Genomic DNA, 19,643 nt, shown 5'->3' with positions numbered 1-19,643 from the left:
TGGAGAGAAAAGTGCCATTGTTCAAGGCATTACTTTACATAGTTCATTACATGACAGAGTTCAGAGGTTTATTGTCTGACTTCCTCCATGTCTTCAGATGTCACTGATTCATTGATTCCACATTGAAACTTGCAGCCTCTGCCCCAGCATTCCTTTTTCTCTGCCCTAGCTTCACTTATTCCGAAGCACTTGTCTTATTCGTTGCAACATCCCTAGAGACAATAAAAATGCCTGGCATCAAGTGAGCACTCAATGAATTTATTTTGCTTGAAGAGTTTGGTTAGTCTTCATAAAACAGAGACACTTCATAAAGACAGACACTTAAGCCGGGTTTTGAGGAAAAAGTTGTTCTTGAGTATAAAGTGTAGCTTTTTTAGGAGTTCATGGATAAAAAGTATTCAGTTATTCATTTGCTTGTTTTTATTTGTATATATTTAGGGTATATAACATGATATTTTGATGTACATATGCATAGTGAAATGATTATTGCAGTCAAGTAAATTAACACGTCCATCACCTCACATAATTACTTTTTTTGTGTGTTAAGAGCACCTAGAATCTACTCTTTAAGCAAATTTTCAGTATATAATTTTATTAATGATGGCTCTCATGCTGTACATTAGATCTCTAGCTTTGTTCATCCTATATAACTGCAATTTAGTACCCTTTGACCTACATCTCCCCATTTTCACCACCCCTGCATTAATGGCTATGCTAATTTACATTCCTGCCAGCAGCATACAGAGTTCCCTTTTCTCTACACTCTTGCCAACATTTATCTCCTGTCTTTTTGATAATAGCCTCCATCCTAATAGATATGAAGTGGTATTTCATTGTGGCTTTGATTTGCATTTCCCAGATGATTGATAGGTATTCCCATACCTATTGGCCATTTTTATGTTTTCTTTGGGAAAATGTCTGTTCAGGTCATTTGTTCATGTTTTTAGTTGAGTTCTTTATATGTTTTGGACATTAACCCCATCCTTGACAAATACTTTCTCCCGGTACGTAGGCTATCCTTTCATTTTGTTGATTATTTCCTTTGCTATGCAGAACTTTTTGGTTTGAGGTAGTCCACTTGTTTTTGCTTTTGCTGCCTGTGCTTTTGGTGTGATATTTTAAAAAATCATTGCCAAGGCCAGTGTCAAGAAGCTTTTCCCTGTATTTTTCCACTAGGAGTTTTATGTCTTACATTTAGATATTTAATCCATTTTCCATTGACTTTCTCTGTGTGTAGTGTATGGCATAGGGTCACATTGCAATCTTTTGCATGTAGTTATCCAGTTTCTCAGCACCATTTATGACTATCCTTTCCTCATTGTATGTTCTTGGTGCCCTTGTTGAAAATTAGTTGACCTTGTAGGCTTGGGTTTATTTCTGGGCTAAGTCAGGTGAAGTTTTTGAGCTACACTGTGCAATGTCCACTCCGAGGATAGAGAGAAGAAAAAAAGGTCTCTTGGCCAGAAAGAATTGTAAATCTTTTGAGGATGAGTAAACCCACATAGGTAAGATAGAAAAAATGTTAAAAGATAATTACAATCGAAAGCTCATTGCACAGAATACATACTAGTGGCTTGGGAAATATCAGCAAGAAATAAACAAATTAGCATAAAGATAATTGGGAATGATTTCAAGAAACTTTGAAGTAAATGTGAATATCACATACTTTTTATAAAAATTAGTCTGTTGGAGTGAAAAATTTACATTTTATTATCAATCTTTCTTCAGTCAAATATCAAAGAAATTTTTTCTGTTTTCTACCAAAATAGGCAAAGCTGACCAACAATTTAAGATCCTCAGGATAGGATGTATTAGGAAATTAACACCAAATGGCAATTAACTATGTTAAATATCCTTTTATTTTATGTCAGGTACTATGACATTCTATTGCATCTCAATTTTTCTGATCCATTTTCAGATTGTTAAAGTAATATGTATATATATAGAAATTTTGAAGAATATTTTGTGCAGAAAACAGAAAGCAAAATGAGACATAATATAAAGATGAAAATTAAAATCAGTCAAAATGTCACCCTTGGTATAAAAATCACTTAAAACATAATAGAATTTTAGCTTTTAAAAATTATTCCTTTTTGGCTGGGCATGGTGACTCAATGCCTGTAATTCCAGCACCTTGGGAGGCTGAGACAAGTGGACCACCTGAGGTCAGGAGTTTGAGATCAAACTGGCCAACATGGTGAAACCCCATCCGTACTAAAAATACAAAAATTAGCCAGACCTGGTGATATACACTTGTAATCCCAGCTACTTGAGAGGCTGAGGCAACAGAATCACAAGAGAACCTGAGAGCCAGAGGTTGCAGTGAGCTGAGATCGCACCTCTGCACTCCAGCCTGGGGACAGAGGGAAACTCCATCTCAAAAAAAAAAAAAAAAAAAAAAAAAAATCCAAAACGTAATTCCAAGAGATGCCTATTTCAAAGTACACTCAATCCTGCTTCAGGTATTAGTGAAGTCACATATTTTTGTAAGATTTTTTCACTTGCTTTGGTTATATTTTAAATTGAGATATAATTCACATGCCATAAAACATACCTTTTTTAAAGTATACAATTCAGTGCTTTTTAGTATATTCACAATGGTTTGCTGGCATCACCACTAAATCCGGAACATTTTCATCACTCCCAAAATAAACCTGGTACCCATTACCAGTGTCCCCTGTTCATCCCTCCCAACATTTGGTAATTTGGGGAATTTTTTTAAGGAATTGATATTGAACTGAAATTCAACATAAGAATATTGAGATTTTTATTAATTTTATATTACATAAGGAAAAATCACTGAAAATATAATATAAACCATTGGGCAAAGCATAAATTAGAAATTAATAGTGAATTTTATTGTTTTCTAATCATGGATACCTAAGAAATATAATTGAAAACTACATTATATTTCATGTTGGTCACTATATCTTATGTTCCTCATTCATTTTCTTGTAAATGACTATTAATGTAGTAATGCATGATATAAAATAAGATTGTACTATCAGTATTTGCAAAGCTTGGTTCTATTCACATTAACAGTCAAGCATGCACACTCAAATGAACCATGCTGTATTGTGGTCAAGAACCACAGTAAGTAATACAAATAGTCACACACATTTGAGGAAACAAGTAGAATTGTTTAATAAAGATTTTGATTTGATCAAGCAACAGCTGTGTGAAATAATACTTTAAGAAATAGCTGTATATTAGAATAATAACCCAATCTTAAATAATGCATCATTTAAGATATTTTAATCATTATCGTTTGAATTCATTTATTCAGCTCAAAACTATTTTTGGCAAATGAAATAGTAATGTTTCTCCCATATCTTTTCACTATTTTCTTATATTACACCATGTTTTTGCTACCCTTAAGTTTCTCTGATTAACAACTTTTAATATAGAGATTATACCTGAAGTCAACAAATATATTTTGTTAAGCATTTATGTGTCATTTAAAAAAATTTTGTATGAATTTAATGTATATTAGTAAGAACTAATGCTTTGTAAGAACATGATGCTTCAGATTTGAAAATAAAGTTTACTGTTACAGTAAGAATTTTTAAGCCAAACCTGCATAGCATTAAGAATGAAATTTTATTGTGTTAAAGTAACAGAGGTCTTAATTCTATATCCTTTGAAAGTGGTTGTATCCTAGTAACATTGCCAACAATAAACACATCATGCAAAAGTAAAAATGCAGTAGTGAAATGAGCCATTGAAAGAAAGAGTCAGTGACCATATAATATTTCAGTTTCTATTATATCTAGTAGCAATCTGGTTAAAAAGAAATGACAGTTGCCCTGAAGGAAATAAAGTGGAGGTATTATTGTAGTAGTAGTTTGGAAAGAAAATTGCACTGTGTCTTGACTGGATTATTTCTCTATCCTTGCAAACTATCTTCACCTCTCTGTGGTGCTGCTTCTTGCCTTCTTTATACAAATTGAGTTTGTATCATATAAACTCATAGGGCCCAGGGGCCCTTTGGTGACAGGGAGGAAGAGGAAGAGAGGAATTAGAAAAAGAAAATGTGACAGGCAGTTTTGAAAAGAAAAGCAATTTTCCTTGTGGGTCTGTTCCTAAATAGGAGTTCTTCAATGCAATATTTTGCTTCTGCAGAGCAGTCAGTCAGAATCAAGTGCATGCTTGTGCTGTTTTGTGGGGCTTGGCACTGACAGGTTTCATTTAGGAGGGGTAGGAATACAGGGGGATTGGATGTGGGGAAGTTAGTATTTTGGCTATATCAGCCCTGGAGGCAGAGTTAGCACTTGCAATGGGACAAAGTATTTGTAGTCATCAGATAACTTTGCAGTCAGCTTCAATAGCATCACTCCTTTTTTTTTTGTTTTTTACTTTTTTTTTCCACTTTGGCAGCCAAGCTCTTAGTAGAACCATCTGTCTTTCTATTAGTATTTTTGAGGCCTGTTTTGAAGTCACTTTGCTTGGCAAAGTCACTTTCATCCTTGGAAACGATTTTTAAAAAAAGTTCTGTGGCTTTTTGCCGAAGAAGAGTACTATGTAAAAAATCCACATGGCTGTTCATTTTTGTTCTAAAAGAATATGGCTACTTTGTCTTTGTCTTGAATCGAATGAAATTAGAGGTGATACAACTTCAATGGGACTGTTGGGAAGTGAGAGGCAGGGATTGCAATTTTAGCAATGTTTTTATGTGCCTATATTCCTCAATGAGATTTTCTTTAGTCTTCCTGGTAGATTAATTGGAAGATAAATTGACTCCTTTATTTTTAATATTTTTCTAAAGACCATTGCATTGAGTAGGATAAACTGACAAATTGACTTACTTTTATATGAAATGAAAAATCAGACTATTAGGGGTCATTGAAGATCCCATGTCTGTTCTTGCTAATGGTGGAAAGTTATCTCCGTTATCCTGGTTACTCCAGTTTGGGTAATTATATTCTGCCTACCTAAACCCCTCTTGTAATCTCATTTGGATATTATATTCTTCATTTGCTCAGAAACTGCTGTGTAGTGTTGCTTTGTGCTTCTAAACAGCTGCTGTGCTCCCCACTGAAGGTGACTGAATTTCAGTTGTAGGTGAACTGATCCCTAAGGATGATGTGTATTTGAACACTATAGCACTCATCGGACTAAACTCTTGAGGAACATTTGAAAAAGTTTTTTTACAGTTTATTTGTAATTGTGCTGACATAAGCCATAGAGCTGCCTTTCATTTTAACATTTGTGTACGTAATTTAAACAAATCTCCTACTGTAACTTTGTGCTGTTTGAGCTTTCATACAAACTTACTCTCATAAGTCCTGTTCCTTGAGATCATGGGGTTCTTCCAGTTCTTTGATTCCTGTATTTTTCCCAGTCTGATGACGCCTTCCAGGCCTCTCATCCTGTTTTTAAGCCCAAAGCCTATTGTTGATCAAAAGTAATTTTTATTTCTTCATAACCTGTCTTTGCTGAAGTCCTCCAGTCCCCCCCTTCTCTTCCCTTGAATGCTGGAGTTCATCTTCTCTGATCCCCAATCACAGTGACTAGGCACGTTTTGAGAAAAATCACAGAAAAGGGAGGTCTGATAGTATTACAATTCATGTGATCTCACCTAAGGTCTTGATTTTCTATTACTCTGTAATTTCTGTGGTTTGCTTTTCCTTTCATTTCTCACAATGACCATCGAGAACTTCTGGATCCTTGTTTCAGTTTTCTTCCTCAATCCCAATCTCTCTAATTTTCTGGATATGACCTTGCCTTATCATTGAGAAAATTTCTTCTGTCAGGACTGATTTTCCTTACCTTCCCATTTCCCTACGCATAAAGCATATCTGCCTTCATCCATTTGCATAGCTCCATTCCTCAGGGCCCAGAGTATGAGATGCCACTCCCATTCTAAACGAATCCCTCCACCTCTGCCTTGTCTTCTAGCCTCCTCTGGAATTTTGGTTAGTTTCTCTCTTTCCTACATTTAAAACTCTCCATTTCTATTTGCTCCCTTCAGCCAATAAATGTGCTCAGAACTTTGCTGCCTGAAAAAAAAAAAAGCCTTTGTTTCTCTTTATATCTTTCTACAGTTGCTATCAATGTCTCTCCTCACCTCTTATCAACTTTCTCTGAAGAACAGTCTACATTTGCTGTCTCCTGTTCCCTGCCTGTCCTTCAGTCCTCAACCTTTTGCAATATGATTTCTACCCTCTGTTCTAATGGAAGTGATGTTATTATAAATTCATCTTCTAATCATCCCAAGAGATGTAATTTTTGTCTCTAGAATACTTTCCGCTTTTTTTTTTTTTTTTTTTTTAACAATTAGTTTACTCCTTCAATCTTGAAATTCCCTTGGCTTTTGTTATACCATACTCTTCGTGATTTTCTTAATTTTTATCTAACTTAAATTTTATTTGCTAATAGGCTCCTTTCCTTCATCTTTTGTTGAACTGTTGTTGGAACCCAGAAGATTTTAAGCTGCTCCCCTCTTTGTCCTTTAGACCTTCTCTAGATTGTCTAGTTTATTCTCATTAACTTGTGACTCCCAAAACCATGGCCTCTGAAGATCTCTTCACTCAGCTGCAGACTGGAGTGTCTCTCTGCTGGAAACATAACTCCAATGCAACATCATTCAGCCATCTCACCTCTAGTTTCATTTCATTTCATCAGTCGAAAACCATGGTCATCATTTTTCCATGAAAATTATCACTACTACTCTGATTTTTTTAGTTGTTTGATAGCACTATAAGTAGAGTGACATCAAATAAACATTATATTTGATTTTGTCATTTTTTTCATCTATGATTACTGCAATTTTTAAAAATATTTCTTTCTTTATTTTTTTCTATTCATCCAGTACAGTTCTACTGCTAATCAAGCCCTCATAATCTGTTCCTCTGCATTAACTTCCTACTTGGTCTCTACGCTGGGCCTTTCCAATCTCTTTTCCATATCCACCAGAGTATTCTATGGACCCTAATTTAATCCCTCCGTGATTCCCCATAGCCTACAGGGGAAGTCTCTAGTTTCTTACCCTGATGCATAAACTGATTCAGACAGACCTCTCACCACTGCTTTCTTTATATTTTTTGCCATTCCTAACTGCTGGTAGTGTCTCCTTCACACGATGTTTTTTTTCTTGCCCCTGTTCCTTTTCTTATGTCTCTCTCTCTGCTCCTTACCTATTTGGGCCCTATACCGGCCGCACCTGCTTACATGAAGCCTTTAGTGAGTTCTCCTGGCTCTGTTAGGAGCCTCTCTTCTGTACTTCCCTTGTATCCTGTACAAGTCTGCATTATTGAATTAACAGCAATAAATTATAATTATTTGCCCCACAGGATTCAGAGCTCCTAGAGAGCAGCCATGTATGTGAAATCATCTTTTAATTCCTAGTTACCACAAACTGCATATTCTACTTAGCAAATGTTGATTGAATTAACAAATTAATAAATAGGGACATGTAAGGAAATACAGATTAAATAATCTTAAAAATCTACCTAATATATTAATGCCTTGAAGCAATTGAATGTTTCAACAATAGAACATTTACATAAAATATAAAATATATGACTATGAGTAATTGATAGGTATATACTTGTTCTTTATAAATGGTATAATATAGTTGATTCATATTGGATTCATGACATTTTAGAGACTGTGTACTATCTTGAGGTAGACACATAAAAAGCATTAAGACAGGATTTTTTTTAAAGTTTTTAAAATATAGGAAGTAGCCTCTTATGTGTATTATGAATTATTTAAGCTGTAAATAACATGCTCTATATCTTTAAAAATTTATGTCAAAAGTATTTTGTTGAAACTTAATTATAAATGTCACACATTTTCTACTTTAATTACTGGTTTAAAGGAAATTTCATACATTTGGTGAAAAAAAGAAATTAACAATGATTAGGATTTGGAAATATTCAAAACTAGAAAATATATAGAATGAATTACTAACCCTACAACAAATTAGTTTTAGAATCTACCCAGAAAACATATTGTTTTGATATCATGTGTCCTCTTCTCCCAAATGTTGGCTAAATTTCAGCAGCAGTGCAATGAAAATCAACTAAGATATAGGACTAATACAGTCACTGCTCATTATTTGCATGTATTATGGTCTATAAAATTGCTTTGAACATTGAATTAGTGAATGCTGAACAATTGCTCCTAAAGGAAGTATAGTTAGGTTCTTGGGAGCTTGTGGTTACAACATTTTCATCAGCTAATCAATACATAACTTTGTTGTGTATGTGTTTTTGTTTAAAAATACCTTGTTTCATATTTATTATTTATTCATTAACATTGAATTCAGAGTCAACAGCAGGATAACTCATGCCTGAACAAAGTTTATCTAACACATATTCTTCTCCATAAGTCACACCACAGCCCTCTTGCCTCATAAATACTAGACAGCACCTAAGCATTATGCTTAGGACCTTGTTAAACAACAACAAAAAATTACCAACAAAATTCTTAACTGTTTTGTGCACATCTGCAAATGACTAGGAAAATGGCAATATTAATTTTGGGTATGAGTAAATTTTAGCCAATAGACAAATTTGCAAATACAGAATCCACAAGTTATCAGCATCAACGATATTTTGAGATGTGTTTTTAGTTGCTCACATAGATTAACCACACATTTTGGATTGTATTTATTTCACTGTTAACTTTATTCTGATTCTTAATAGTACAGTACTCTACAGTTTGTTCTGTGATAGGCTAATAAAAACCCATCATCGGGACTGTGAAATTAGGTTTTTCAGTTAGTTCCTTTTTTTCCACCTTGTGATTCCTCTTTCAGTTCCTTTCTCTCCTACTTCCCCTCACTAGATTGATCAGGAGATGCAGTTCCAATATTAAGTTTGCTTTTAGCTAAATATGGGATCTTGAACAATTTATTTGGCCAAGCTAGGCCTTATTTCCTCATCATCATGATGATTATGTTGTTGCTGATAATCTCGAGGGTCTTTCTCAGCTTTAAATTTCTATGTCACTCTTTACAAGTGGATCTTGAAAAATTTAGACACTGAAACAAATTATACTAAAACCGAATGCATTTTAATAATTTAATCCATAAAAGAGAAAAGTTTAGAATGCACAGATTAGTAAAAGCTCTAGAATTCATTGCAATTTATTCCTTAAAATACTAAAAATTTTATCTGAAAGAATATTGTAAACTATTAAAATATAAATTACCTAGATAAAAACTGCCATAACAAGTGTGCTTTATATACAAATGATAACCAGTTGACAATAAACCCAATAAAACTTTCTCTGTATAATGCTTTCTAATTTGGTATCATTGCTGAAAACAGATCTACCATTCACATATTGCTCTTCTCTCTCCCTGTCTCGCCACCTCCGCTACCACACACGCACTGCCTTCCCTTTCACCCTCCCTCTCCTCCCCTTCTCCCTCTCTCCGTCCTCACTGGCCCCCTTACTCACCAACCAGAATCTCAGAAATAGCTCAGAGGTTTACTGTGGAAGATTAAATAAAGGAGGAATTGAAGGTGGGCTTTTATAGTGAGAAATGATGAGAACTGTAAGAATCATCAGAACCCTGTGAATGTGTAATGCCAGTGGGAAAACAAGAAAACAGATCTGAGAGATAATTCAGAGGTGCTGTTAAGATTAGTGACTGAATAAATATGTGATTATTTTTGTGTATTTTTTCTTTTGCTTTTTCACCACCATCATCCCTATTATAATCAAGGCTTCATAGATGCGGGATTTTGGTTTTCTTGTTCACTATTGCATACCTACTGCCTAATTCAGTTTCTTGCACATAGTAGGTGTTTCTTAAATATTTTACAAATAACTGCTCAATGTATGGGAAAACTAGTGGAGGAAATAAACTGTCAGAAATTTTGAACATGATCTCAAATTACCATCCATATATCCATCAATAAACACTAACCACTAATCATTTTCACCAGGGAGATTTGCTTAAATACTTATTCAAAAAATGTATTTTAGTTAATGACGAATCTCTACATTAGTTAATAATGTGACAAGGATGCAGAAATGGCTACATTCGGTTACATTTCCAGAAATTCCTATTCATATAGTTCGAAGAAAATAGTGATTCCATTGTGATGGATTATTTATTAACTAATGTGAACCCCATACTCTAAGAGTGGGACCAGCAAATTAGAGTGCATTCCAAAGAAGGCAACCAAAACAGAGACCCTGTGGTCTGAGGAGTGGTTCAATTGCTTCAAAAGGCATAGATACAGGCAAAAATATACTACAGAGAGTCTGTAGCAGGATTCAAGAGATTGAATTCTAGATGCAGTTCCAACTAATTCTGTGACAAGTCAGTTGTCTTTCGGCATTACTTACCTCATCTATAAAAAAAAGAGACTAAAGTTTTAGCTGTTCTGTAAGCTAAAAGCTGTTCTTTTAGGTCTATTACTATATTCGAGAATTTTAAAATTCAATATTATGTGTGAACAGGAGAATTTGTCCTCAAAGAATGAAGAGCTATTTATATGTAAAATGATACAGGTTTAATGAGTTTTGTCTTAGAAGGTAGAATTAGTCCCAACAAGTAGGATTTGCAGAGGGCGATTTCAGTTCATTCTAAGGGGTAATTTTTTAGCCATTTCATTAGTGCAATAAGAAAAAGGCTTATAATCCAAAGTAGTGATATTTTCATCACTGCCAAGGATATCATGTAGGGAAATTATCCATCATGTTAGAGAATAGACTTAATAATACCTTTCAGCTCTAGGATTTTCCAGTTCTGATGTCTAAGGTACTCCCAAAGCATATCCTCAATCCCAGTATCCCAGCAAGCTTCTATGCTATTGTTTTGAATTGAATAAATGATTTTCTTTTATCATGAAATAAGGAGGGTGGGAAGAAGCATGGAGCATCGAAACTTCTTCTCTTTGATTCGCTCTATCACGTTCAGCAGGTTCAAGGTCAGCTGCCGCCATTAATGATTCCCGTATTCCCTCCTGATCAACGGACACTGGCTGCAGCTGCCCAGCAAGGATTCCTCCTCCCTCCAGGCTTCAGCTATAAGGCTGGATGTAGTAAGTACCGTTGATTTTTCATTTGGGAGTGGGTGGAGGGCACAGCTTTAAATTAGGCAATTTAATATTACTGCCACACCAAGAAATGAGATCACCTATATAGCATTTTTATTTTAAAGAGAAAACACACGGAATGTGTGGAACAGTGTGTTAGTATTTAAAAGGGCTTAGATTAAGTCTGTGCTTCTGAAGCTAATCTTTGTAATTCAATTTCATAACTTGTATTTCCAGTGTATCGTTAATGTATGAATGTAATTTGTGGGTTCATTTTATTTTTTCATAGATGACCTAGGAATATGCTTTTCAATACCTTTTTTAACTGTGAGGTTAACCCAAATTTCCTAATGTGAATTAGTTGGCCTTCTATTATTTGTCTCCTCCAAATATTTACAGCTTAAAATCTCACCAGTCTTTTTAGTTCTTAGACTGAACCATTCTTTTTCTTGACTCTGGACTCACATCATCAGTATTGATGCTCCTTCATATTGTGAAGCTTTTCTAGCTCAAATTAGGGAGCACTTGCCTGACCTGACCTAAGTTAGGTTCCTTTCTCCTGCTTCCTCTGGGTTTTGTATATTTTCTTTTTCACTTTAATTGTAAGCTTTCTGAAGGCAGTTTCTGATTCTGTCTTACTCATTGTTATGTCTCAACTTTTAGTACAACATTCAACATTTTTGAATGAATGACTGAATACATAAGCAATATAAAGGACATTTTTTGAATTAAGTGATATACTAGGGTAACTGTTTATATTGCATATTAACTTTAGATGCCTGTGACTTCATCCTTTTTTCTTTTTCTTAGTCAAATATAAATTGTACATTGTTAGTCCTAGGAAAAAATACATCATTTAAAAAATTATAGTCATAATGCCAGCTATATTCTGTAAGATAAAAATAATAACACATTCTAAAGAGGGGCTAGATTGCTAAGCTAGATATCTTCCAGAATATCTTTACCATGGCCAGAAGGAAAATAGTAAAAGCAAGTTGATTGAAACATTTTTATTGATAAAAATGAACACCACTAAAAAATTAGTGAAATATTATTTTAGATAATTCTATAGAATATTGTTTTTAAATTCCAGTGCATTTTGGCTTATATATATGTTAATAAATTATGCCATTAACATCTTGTTGTGCTTTAGTATTTAATGCATTTGAGAAACTCTAGCATTACTAGAAATCAGTTCTTTCTATTAGGTGATGTTTTAAACTCTCACATTAGGGCTTTCAATATTTATTCTTTTTATACCCTTCTCTATTCATATTGAAGAAATGGGTTGTAATTTCTTAAATATGCAAAGCCGTTTGACAACCAAAAAGTGGTCTGAATTCAAGACGATAAAAATTCACATATCTGTGGTGCTTTGCTCTTTGAGGTTTTTATACTGCTTTTGCAGATCTTTCTCTTGACTTGGTTTCCTCTGTTTTAAAAAGGAATTCTCTCTCTGGACTCTTAAGTTATTCATTTAATATTACTTTCCACATCATCCTACCTTTGTAGGTTATCAATTCATCCAGACTCATCAACTTCTTTTATAATTAAATACTATTTTTCTCCTAAATGATTTAAATTGTAAGAATAACTTAAATTCTATGACTAGAACTTTAATTTTTATTGCTACACTAAATTCTGATTTTTTTAATTCTGATTTTTAAATCACAAAAGGTTTTTGTTTTGTTTCTGTTTTCTTAAGGAATTACTGTTCACATTAAACACATGCCACAAATGTATTTTTAGTAACCTTGGTTACAAAAGAAAAATACACACTTTCTAAAATCATTAGTTGTCTTTGACTGCATCTGTAATATATACATACAGACTAGTTATATTTTTGAAAAAAAAAGTTTTTTAAAGCAACTGCAGAAGTAAGTCCCATTAGCAAATATTGTGCTGAAGAGAAAACCACATTAAGTATGAACAATAGCATAACTGTAGGCCTGGAAAAGGTCACAAACACCTCTACCTCACTCTCATTGACAGAGTTGGCATACTAAATTTGTTCATTGTTCATGTAATGTGGAATGGAGAATTTTTTCCATTTCCAAAATTGTTAGTGTATTAACCATTTGGTATTCATACTTTCAGTGCTTAAACTTATAAATAATACCACTTCTTTTGTAACCTTGGAAATAAAATAGAAAAAAGGCTTTGCAGCTGCTGGCAAGCTTGAAACTGGCATCACACCAAACTCTAGAACTAAGCAGAAGCCAGTAGCAAAAGAAAGTGCCACCCTCCTTGACCCCTGGCATTTTCAGTCAGTTTGAATAAAGAACTGGGTGGAAGTGAAAAGTATTCCAGACGATGTTCTCCCTGATCACATTTCAGGAAAGGAATAGAGGTAGGAGAAGAAATTGTGCCATTTCTGCTCTTTAGTGGGACTTCCTGATTTATTCCCCTCATAATTGTCAATCCTTTGTGACTTTTCTAGTTGCCAGTTATTTTAGTTTATTACGTGTTCTTCAATAAAAGAGACTGACCAATCCTTCTCAATTTCAATTTCAAGCAAATATGAAAGACACGCTATTTATTGCTATCAAAAACTCAGATACTTTTCATCAATCCATTCATAGAACATACTGATGATAAATTTTCCTGTTTAGACTAGATGTCTTCATAAAATGAAATACATTTTAAAATCTCTGGAACTAAACTAGAAACTTTAAAAGTACTCAACAGGAAAAAAAATAAAAACACAGTTAAAGGAATCTAATCATTGTAAATTGAGTTAACATCTCCTGTTTCTGGAACAGAAGCTTTTAGTTAGACATAAAGATATTTTTTTCTTTAAGAAATATATAATAGCTGAAATGTGGTATGGAATAGAAACCCACAAAATGTGGTTGCTGAGCCTCTCTTGCCTGCTAGAGTGCACATCATTTAAGCAATATAAGAATAAATTAATAGCAGCACAGCCAGGCACATCAGAGAAAATTGACTAGACAGATAGAAAAGAAACTGTAGAAAATATTGCTGTCCATTCTTTTTCATGAGTATGTGGATCAGTTCACAAATGTTGATGGAGTATTAGCACAATCTCAGATTCTGTTTGGGCATTTGGTATTAATGAAATTAGGCATGAAACCACACTTCTTCATGGATCCATATCTAGTTATTGCTTTCCTTACTTATTAAAATCCTAAAAATACTTGAAAACTTCTGAGGAGGTGTAAATGATATGTGTTTTTGAATGAAATCCCCCCCCTTTCTCTCTCTCTCTCTATATGTATGTATTTAGTGTGTGTGTATAAAATAGAGAACTTGAAAATAATTATATAAGAACACTGGTTTAAGCAGTTAGCATCATTCAGAGATCAGTTCATTCAGGGAAAGGAAAAAATTAGTTGAATAATCTATATTTTGAACGTCTCAGTTCTATTAAAACTGTCAACTTAGTTGCTATATGTAAACACACCCCAGATTTTATAACAAATAATTAGAAGTCTCTGTTCTAAATTACATTTGTGGATAACAGCTCATTTTAGTCAGAAAATAATTATTGCAGCCCTTTAAGTTTGAACAACTACATAACTAAAGTTGCAATTCTACATTTATGAAATAACTGGGTGTACAAATGAATTGATTCAAGTATACAGTGGATGGTTGAAGAGTCCAAGAACACAGTCCATTTGCCCCTGGTAGAAAGTCTGAGTAGTATACTAAGTTATTTATCAAAGACTTCAACATGTGAGCTGTGAGGCTTGTGACAGGTACATATTTTTGAAATAAAATAAAAATACCTTTGATACCTGTAGAAAAGTTTTATGTTTTTGGAAAGATACTTCCTTTGCTCATTCTAGAGCAAATCCTACTTTACCAAAAAATTGACTTTAAAGGAAAATAATTTTGAATGGTCATGTTAGTGTCAGCCCAACATTTTATACTTGAGAGAGACTTTGGAGATAAGGTGGTTGATGGATAAAAGGTTGGTCAAAAACACTTTCTCTGACTCTTATTCCAGGCCTCTTTCTGTAGCACATGGCTTCTTTGCACTCCATGTTTAGGGTCACTGCTGTTTCTTCAGAATATATATTTTAGAGGTAAAAATTAGAGGTGTAGGTGATTATCTTATTAATAGAAACTGCAGTCCTCTGCCCCTCTCTTTTCTATTTGGATTTAAAGTTCCCAGTCATATAATTGTAACTGCATTAGATGCTTTAGAAAATTTAACAGGAAAATATTTTATGTAGAAATTTAAAAACTATGCATGAATGGCAAAATCCAAAAAATAACACATTTTCTATCTACAGTATAAAACAATTTAAAAAAGGGCTGGCTTGATAGTAAAAGAGTGGCTCAAATTATCAAACTGAATATGTAATATAGCTACAGATACAGAATATTTACCAAGTACACTTGGATATGTGCCTACTGCCATGGTCCTCAAACTGTGTGCCAAGGTTCCCAGGGTGCTATAGGTAATTCATAAGGACACAGGATATTTTAAATATTTAGAGAAAATACAGAGGCATCTATTGGATACTATGTGAACTATCACAGATAAGCTGTTTGGACTTTACTAAATAAAATTGAGTAGTTGGATATTTCCTTTGTTTTTAAGAATGCTGTGAAACAATTATTGAGCCATCAATGGTGCCTTAATCAAAGAAAATTTGGAAAATTTTGGCCTAGAGTATATTTGTTTTAAAATTACCGTGATTTTTTTTTAACCTGGATATTATTGTTCTTCACCTATTATACTGCTAACCACAGAACAGAATAACAAAATTTATTTTCCATTTAACAGTGCTATATACTATATTATGAAGATAATCAATTATTTGTCTATACCAATTGATTCCTTTGTCAGTATGATTTCAAGCATTCAATATTTGGTCTATTTGTTTTGATTTAATTAATGCAATCTCAAATAGGCAACTACAAATGGGGAGGTACTTTGAAGGGGGGAGCCTGTACTTGGGATCAGATTTTAGCTCATTATGATGCTTTGATTGTCCTAATGCAAGTTACCAAGCTTCATTTTCCTCATTTGTACGACAGTGTAATAAGATCCATTTTACTGAATTGTTGCAAAGATGAAACAAGATTACATAAGAATTGGTGCCTAACATAGTGCCTGTCTTATTATGTTACTTCTAAGTGATAAAGACTGAGATAATACAGTACAAGCAAAATATAGATCCTGTTTCAAAAGAAAAAAGGATTTTAAAACCACACCTAGCATTTGATTATATTTCATCACTCACTCTCTTTGAGTGAGGATCAAACTCACTCTGCCATATATGAATGAGGTTTCCTCTGACTGAGGAAAATAACTGTTTACAGAAAAGTGGCAGAGTGCTGATGGAAACATTGGTTTAATACAACCCTAGCCTTACCTGTTTTTATTATAATCACCAAGTTTTAAACTTTTTCTTTTTTTTTTTTTTTTTGAGATAGTCTCACTGTCACCCAGACTGGACTGCAGTGGTGTGATCTCAGCTCACTGCAACCTCCACTTCCCAGTTCAAGAGATTCCCCTGCTTCAGCCTCCTGAATAGCTGGGATTACAGGCATGCACCACTATGCCCAGCTAATTTTTGTATTTTTAGTAGAGATGGCATTTTGCTATGTTGTCCAGGCTGGTCTTAAACTCCTGACCTCAGATGATCCACCCACCTCGGCCTCTCAAAGTGCTGAGATCACAGTCATGAGCCATCGCAATTGGCCAGTTTTAAACTTTTTCTGTTATTGTTGTTTACTTTTCCTCTTATCAGAGCTCATGTTGGAAAAGGTCATATGAGTTTTAGAAAATGTATTTAGTCACTTTTTTGGCTGTATAAAACTAGAAATATATTCACATACTCATTCTGCATTTTAACACATTGATTAATTTTTCAGAAATGTGTTAAATAAAATAGCGATATAAAGTTACTGATTGAAATATTTAATTGCCTTATGAGATTAGCTTAAATAAACAGAAGTCGATAAGCCAAGCTTAGTAAACTTACAATATGCTATATTTATTCTTTATCAGTTTTCTGAACAGTATTTCCATTTCCAATAAAAAGGGAAACTCTCAGTTAATTAGTTCCTCATACACCACAATAAAATTAATGTTTAGGAGTTAAATACCATAAACTTCCTCAGGCATATTTGCTGATGTGTTCCTGTTTTTAGTTAATGTCACATGTTTCATTGTTTAATGGGAGTATCATGTGGGTTCCATTATGTCTCTCTCATGCAAAGGGTCCATGTGTCTGGCATTTTAGGAGACTGCATGCTACTTTCTGATTTAACTGTGTCAGCTATGTCAGCTGACATACAGGTTATTGACAGTGAGTGATGAAACAGTCACCAAATTGCAAGCTGAAAACCATTGACATGATACGTTTTTATTAAACTGACAAAATAGGAAATGTGTTGTCAAGATCACATACAGTAGGTTCTTTGTAAATAAGCCGAGAGAAGAGGATATAATCATGTCTTTAGGCTTCTGTTTTTTGTTTGTTTATTTTTTGAGATGGAGTCTTGCTCTGTCACCTTGGTTGAAGTGCAGAGTGACATGATCTTGGCTCACTGCAATCTCCGTCTCTTGGGTTCAAGCGATTCTCCCGCCCCAGCCTCCAAAGTAGCTAGGATTACAGGCATCCGCCACCACGCCTGGCTAACTTTTTTTAATTTTTAGTAGATACAGGGTTTCATCATGTTGGCCAGGCTGCTTTCAAACTTCTGATCTCAAGTGATCCACCCACCTTGGCCTCCCGAAGTGTTAGGATTACAAGAGTGAGCCACCACACCCAGCCGTCTTCTGTATTTTGTGTGTTAGAATTATTGTGACCAGCTCTTACCCGCTCCTCAGCCATCCCAAAACTTTATAAAGTAATGACTTTGGGAGATCCTGATTTAGTTGTAAAGCTTTGTAAATATTTGTATTTGTAAAGTATTGTTTTGGTACCTGAATGGCCAATCATTTACATTCCCTTTTGAGGTAGTTATATTAGTGGTTTAAAAATATGAAATGATTGAAAAATAAAGAGAACTGGGTTCAAAAATGTATACAACATTCCATAGTTACGTGGTGGCAGTCATCCATTTCTCACGAGAGAAGTGTTTCTAGGTCACTGAAATGTATCTTTTGATAAAACATGGGGTTGATATTATTTCCTTAGTATTACCAAAAAAGGGAGATGTCTTTGTTGTGGCAGTCACAGTATTATAACTTGACATAAAAATAATAGCTTATACTGTACTTTAGTATTTATTAAATAGTGCCACATAATTGATTTTAATCATCATAACTCTGCGAGATGATAACTGATCTATATCAGTAACCAGCATTTAATCCAACTTCCTCCCCACCCCAACTTATGCACACTGCCACCACCAAAATACATACACGCAAACAAACAAAAAAGCAAAGACTCTTTCTTTGATAAATTTCTCGGAGTTTATTATGCCATAACTATAGCTTTTCTTTCAATCTGTGTCGTTTGTTTTTCAACAATTAAGAACATAAGAGTGTCATTCAGTTTAAAACTAAAGCCCATTCAGCTCAGTATTCTCTTTTTGACATGATTTTTCTCCTTGACAATGTATATACATGAAATGGAAAGAGTGGCTAATGGCACTCTGTGCTGTCAGCCAAAAGGCTTCCAAATATGGTATTACCATATGAATTTGTCATAGCTGAGCCTAGCTCTTAGACTTTTAAATTTTTGTTTTTTGTTGCCACTGCAAGAATGAAATTTCATCTCAGTAACAGGCTAAGTTCATCAACCTGAAATGTAAACCCAGGAGAACTGTATATTATTGTATCTGGATAAACGTAACTGTTCGTGATACTGTACAATGGTAATCTCCAGTAAACATGTTCTAAAACTCCACTAGAAGGCAAACTTATAAGATTGATTGGAAAGTATGGAAGAAGAAAAATATTTAGTAAAACAAGCTAAGATAACATTTTGTTTCAAACTCTACAATAGATACATATTTTCCATAAGGACTGAAATATTCATGATCTTGGAATGTTATGTGGAATAGGATGCTGCATTAATTTGGATACAGGTTTAGCTGCTATGAAATGCCAAAGTAATACTAGCTTAAATATGATAAAATAATATTTTTTACTTGACTAATAATCTAAGCATTGCTTATATGGTAATTCCATGACATCCAGTCTCAGGCTTGCTCTCTTACTGATTATCCTGCTTTCCACAAATTGTAGCTTACATCTTGTGGTCTTAGAGATCTTATCCAGCTGCCATTTCCATATTCCAGCCAGTGAAAAGAGAAAAGTCAGGTGAGAAAGAACTACAGCAACTTTTTAGACGGTATTATTTCCCTAATAATTGATTTTGGCTCTGTTTTCAGAGTATACTTAAACTTTTCTTAAATCTGTTTATATAGTCAGCACCCTTCACATTTTTTTCTAATATATTAAAGGTAGCACTTGCTGATCGCAAAAACCTCCAATATGGAGAATTATAGAAAACAAACTAAAAGTTATCTGCCTATACTCACACACTCCTATAATCCCACTACCCAGACATAATTACCATTAATTTTGTACATGTATTTCCAGAGCTAAGTATACCTATAAATAAGAATCCATTATATATGTATGTATAAAATATTTAGATATAGATATGTAATATGTAGCAAAATAGCCTCTCTGTGTATTGTAATGTGCAT

The 19,643-nt window shown here is 34.0% G+C and overlaps 1 protein-coding gene across 10 annotated transcripts in view; it reads left to right on the top strand.

Moving 5' to 3' along the window:
• SOX5 (SRY-box transcription factor 5) overlaps window positions 1-19,643 on the top strand; it is a 1,022,042-nt gene that overhangs the window by 875,465 nt on the left and 126,934 nt on the right. For 8 of the 10 annotated variants that reach the window (XM_064377351.1, XM_012457140.3, XM_064377349.1 and 5 more), the window contains one exon: window positions 10,883-11,006. In XM_064377351.1, coding sequence (XP_064233421.1) covers window positions 10,883-11,006 — 124 coding nt within the window. The remainder of the gene's footprint in view (window positions 1-10,882; window positions 11,007-19,643) is intronic. The other 2 variants (XM_012457148.2, XM_012457139.2) reach the window with 1 other exon arrangement.

Source organism: Aotus nancymaae, unplaced genomic scaffold, assembly GCF_030222135.1.
Source record: "Aotus nancymaae isolate 86718 unplaced genomic scaffold, 86718_ANA_hifiasm-v0.15.2.pri h1tg000016l, whole genome shotgun sequence".
NCBI classification, from domain to species: Eukaryota; Metazoa; Chordata; class Mammalia; order Primates; family Aotidae; genus Aotus; species Aotus nancymaae.
This window is presented reverse-complemented; position numbering and strand designations above follow the sequence as displayed.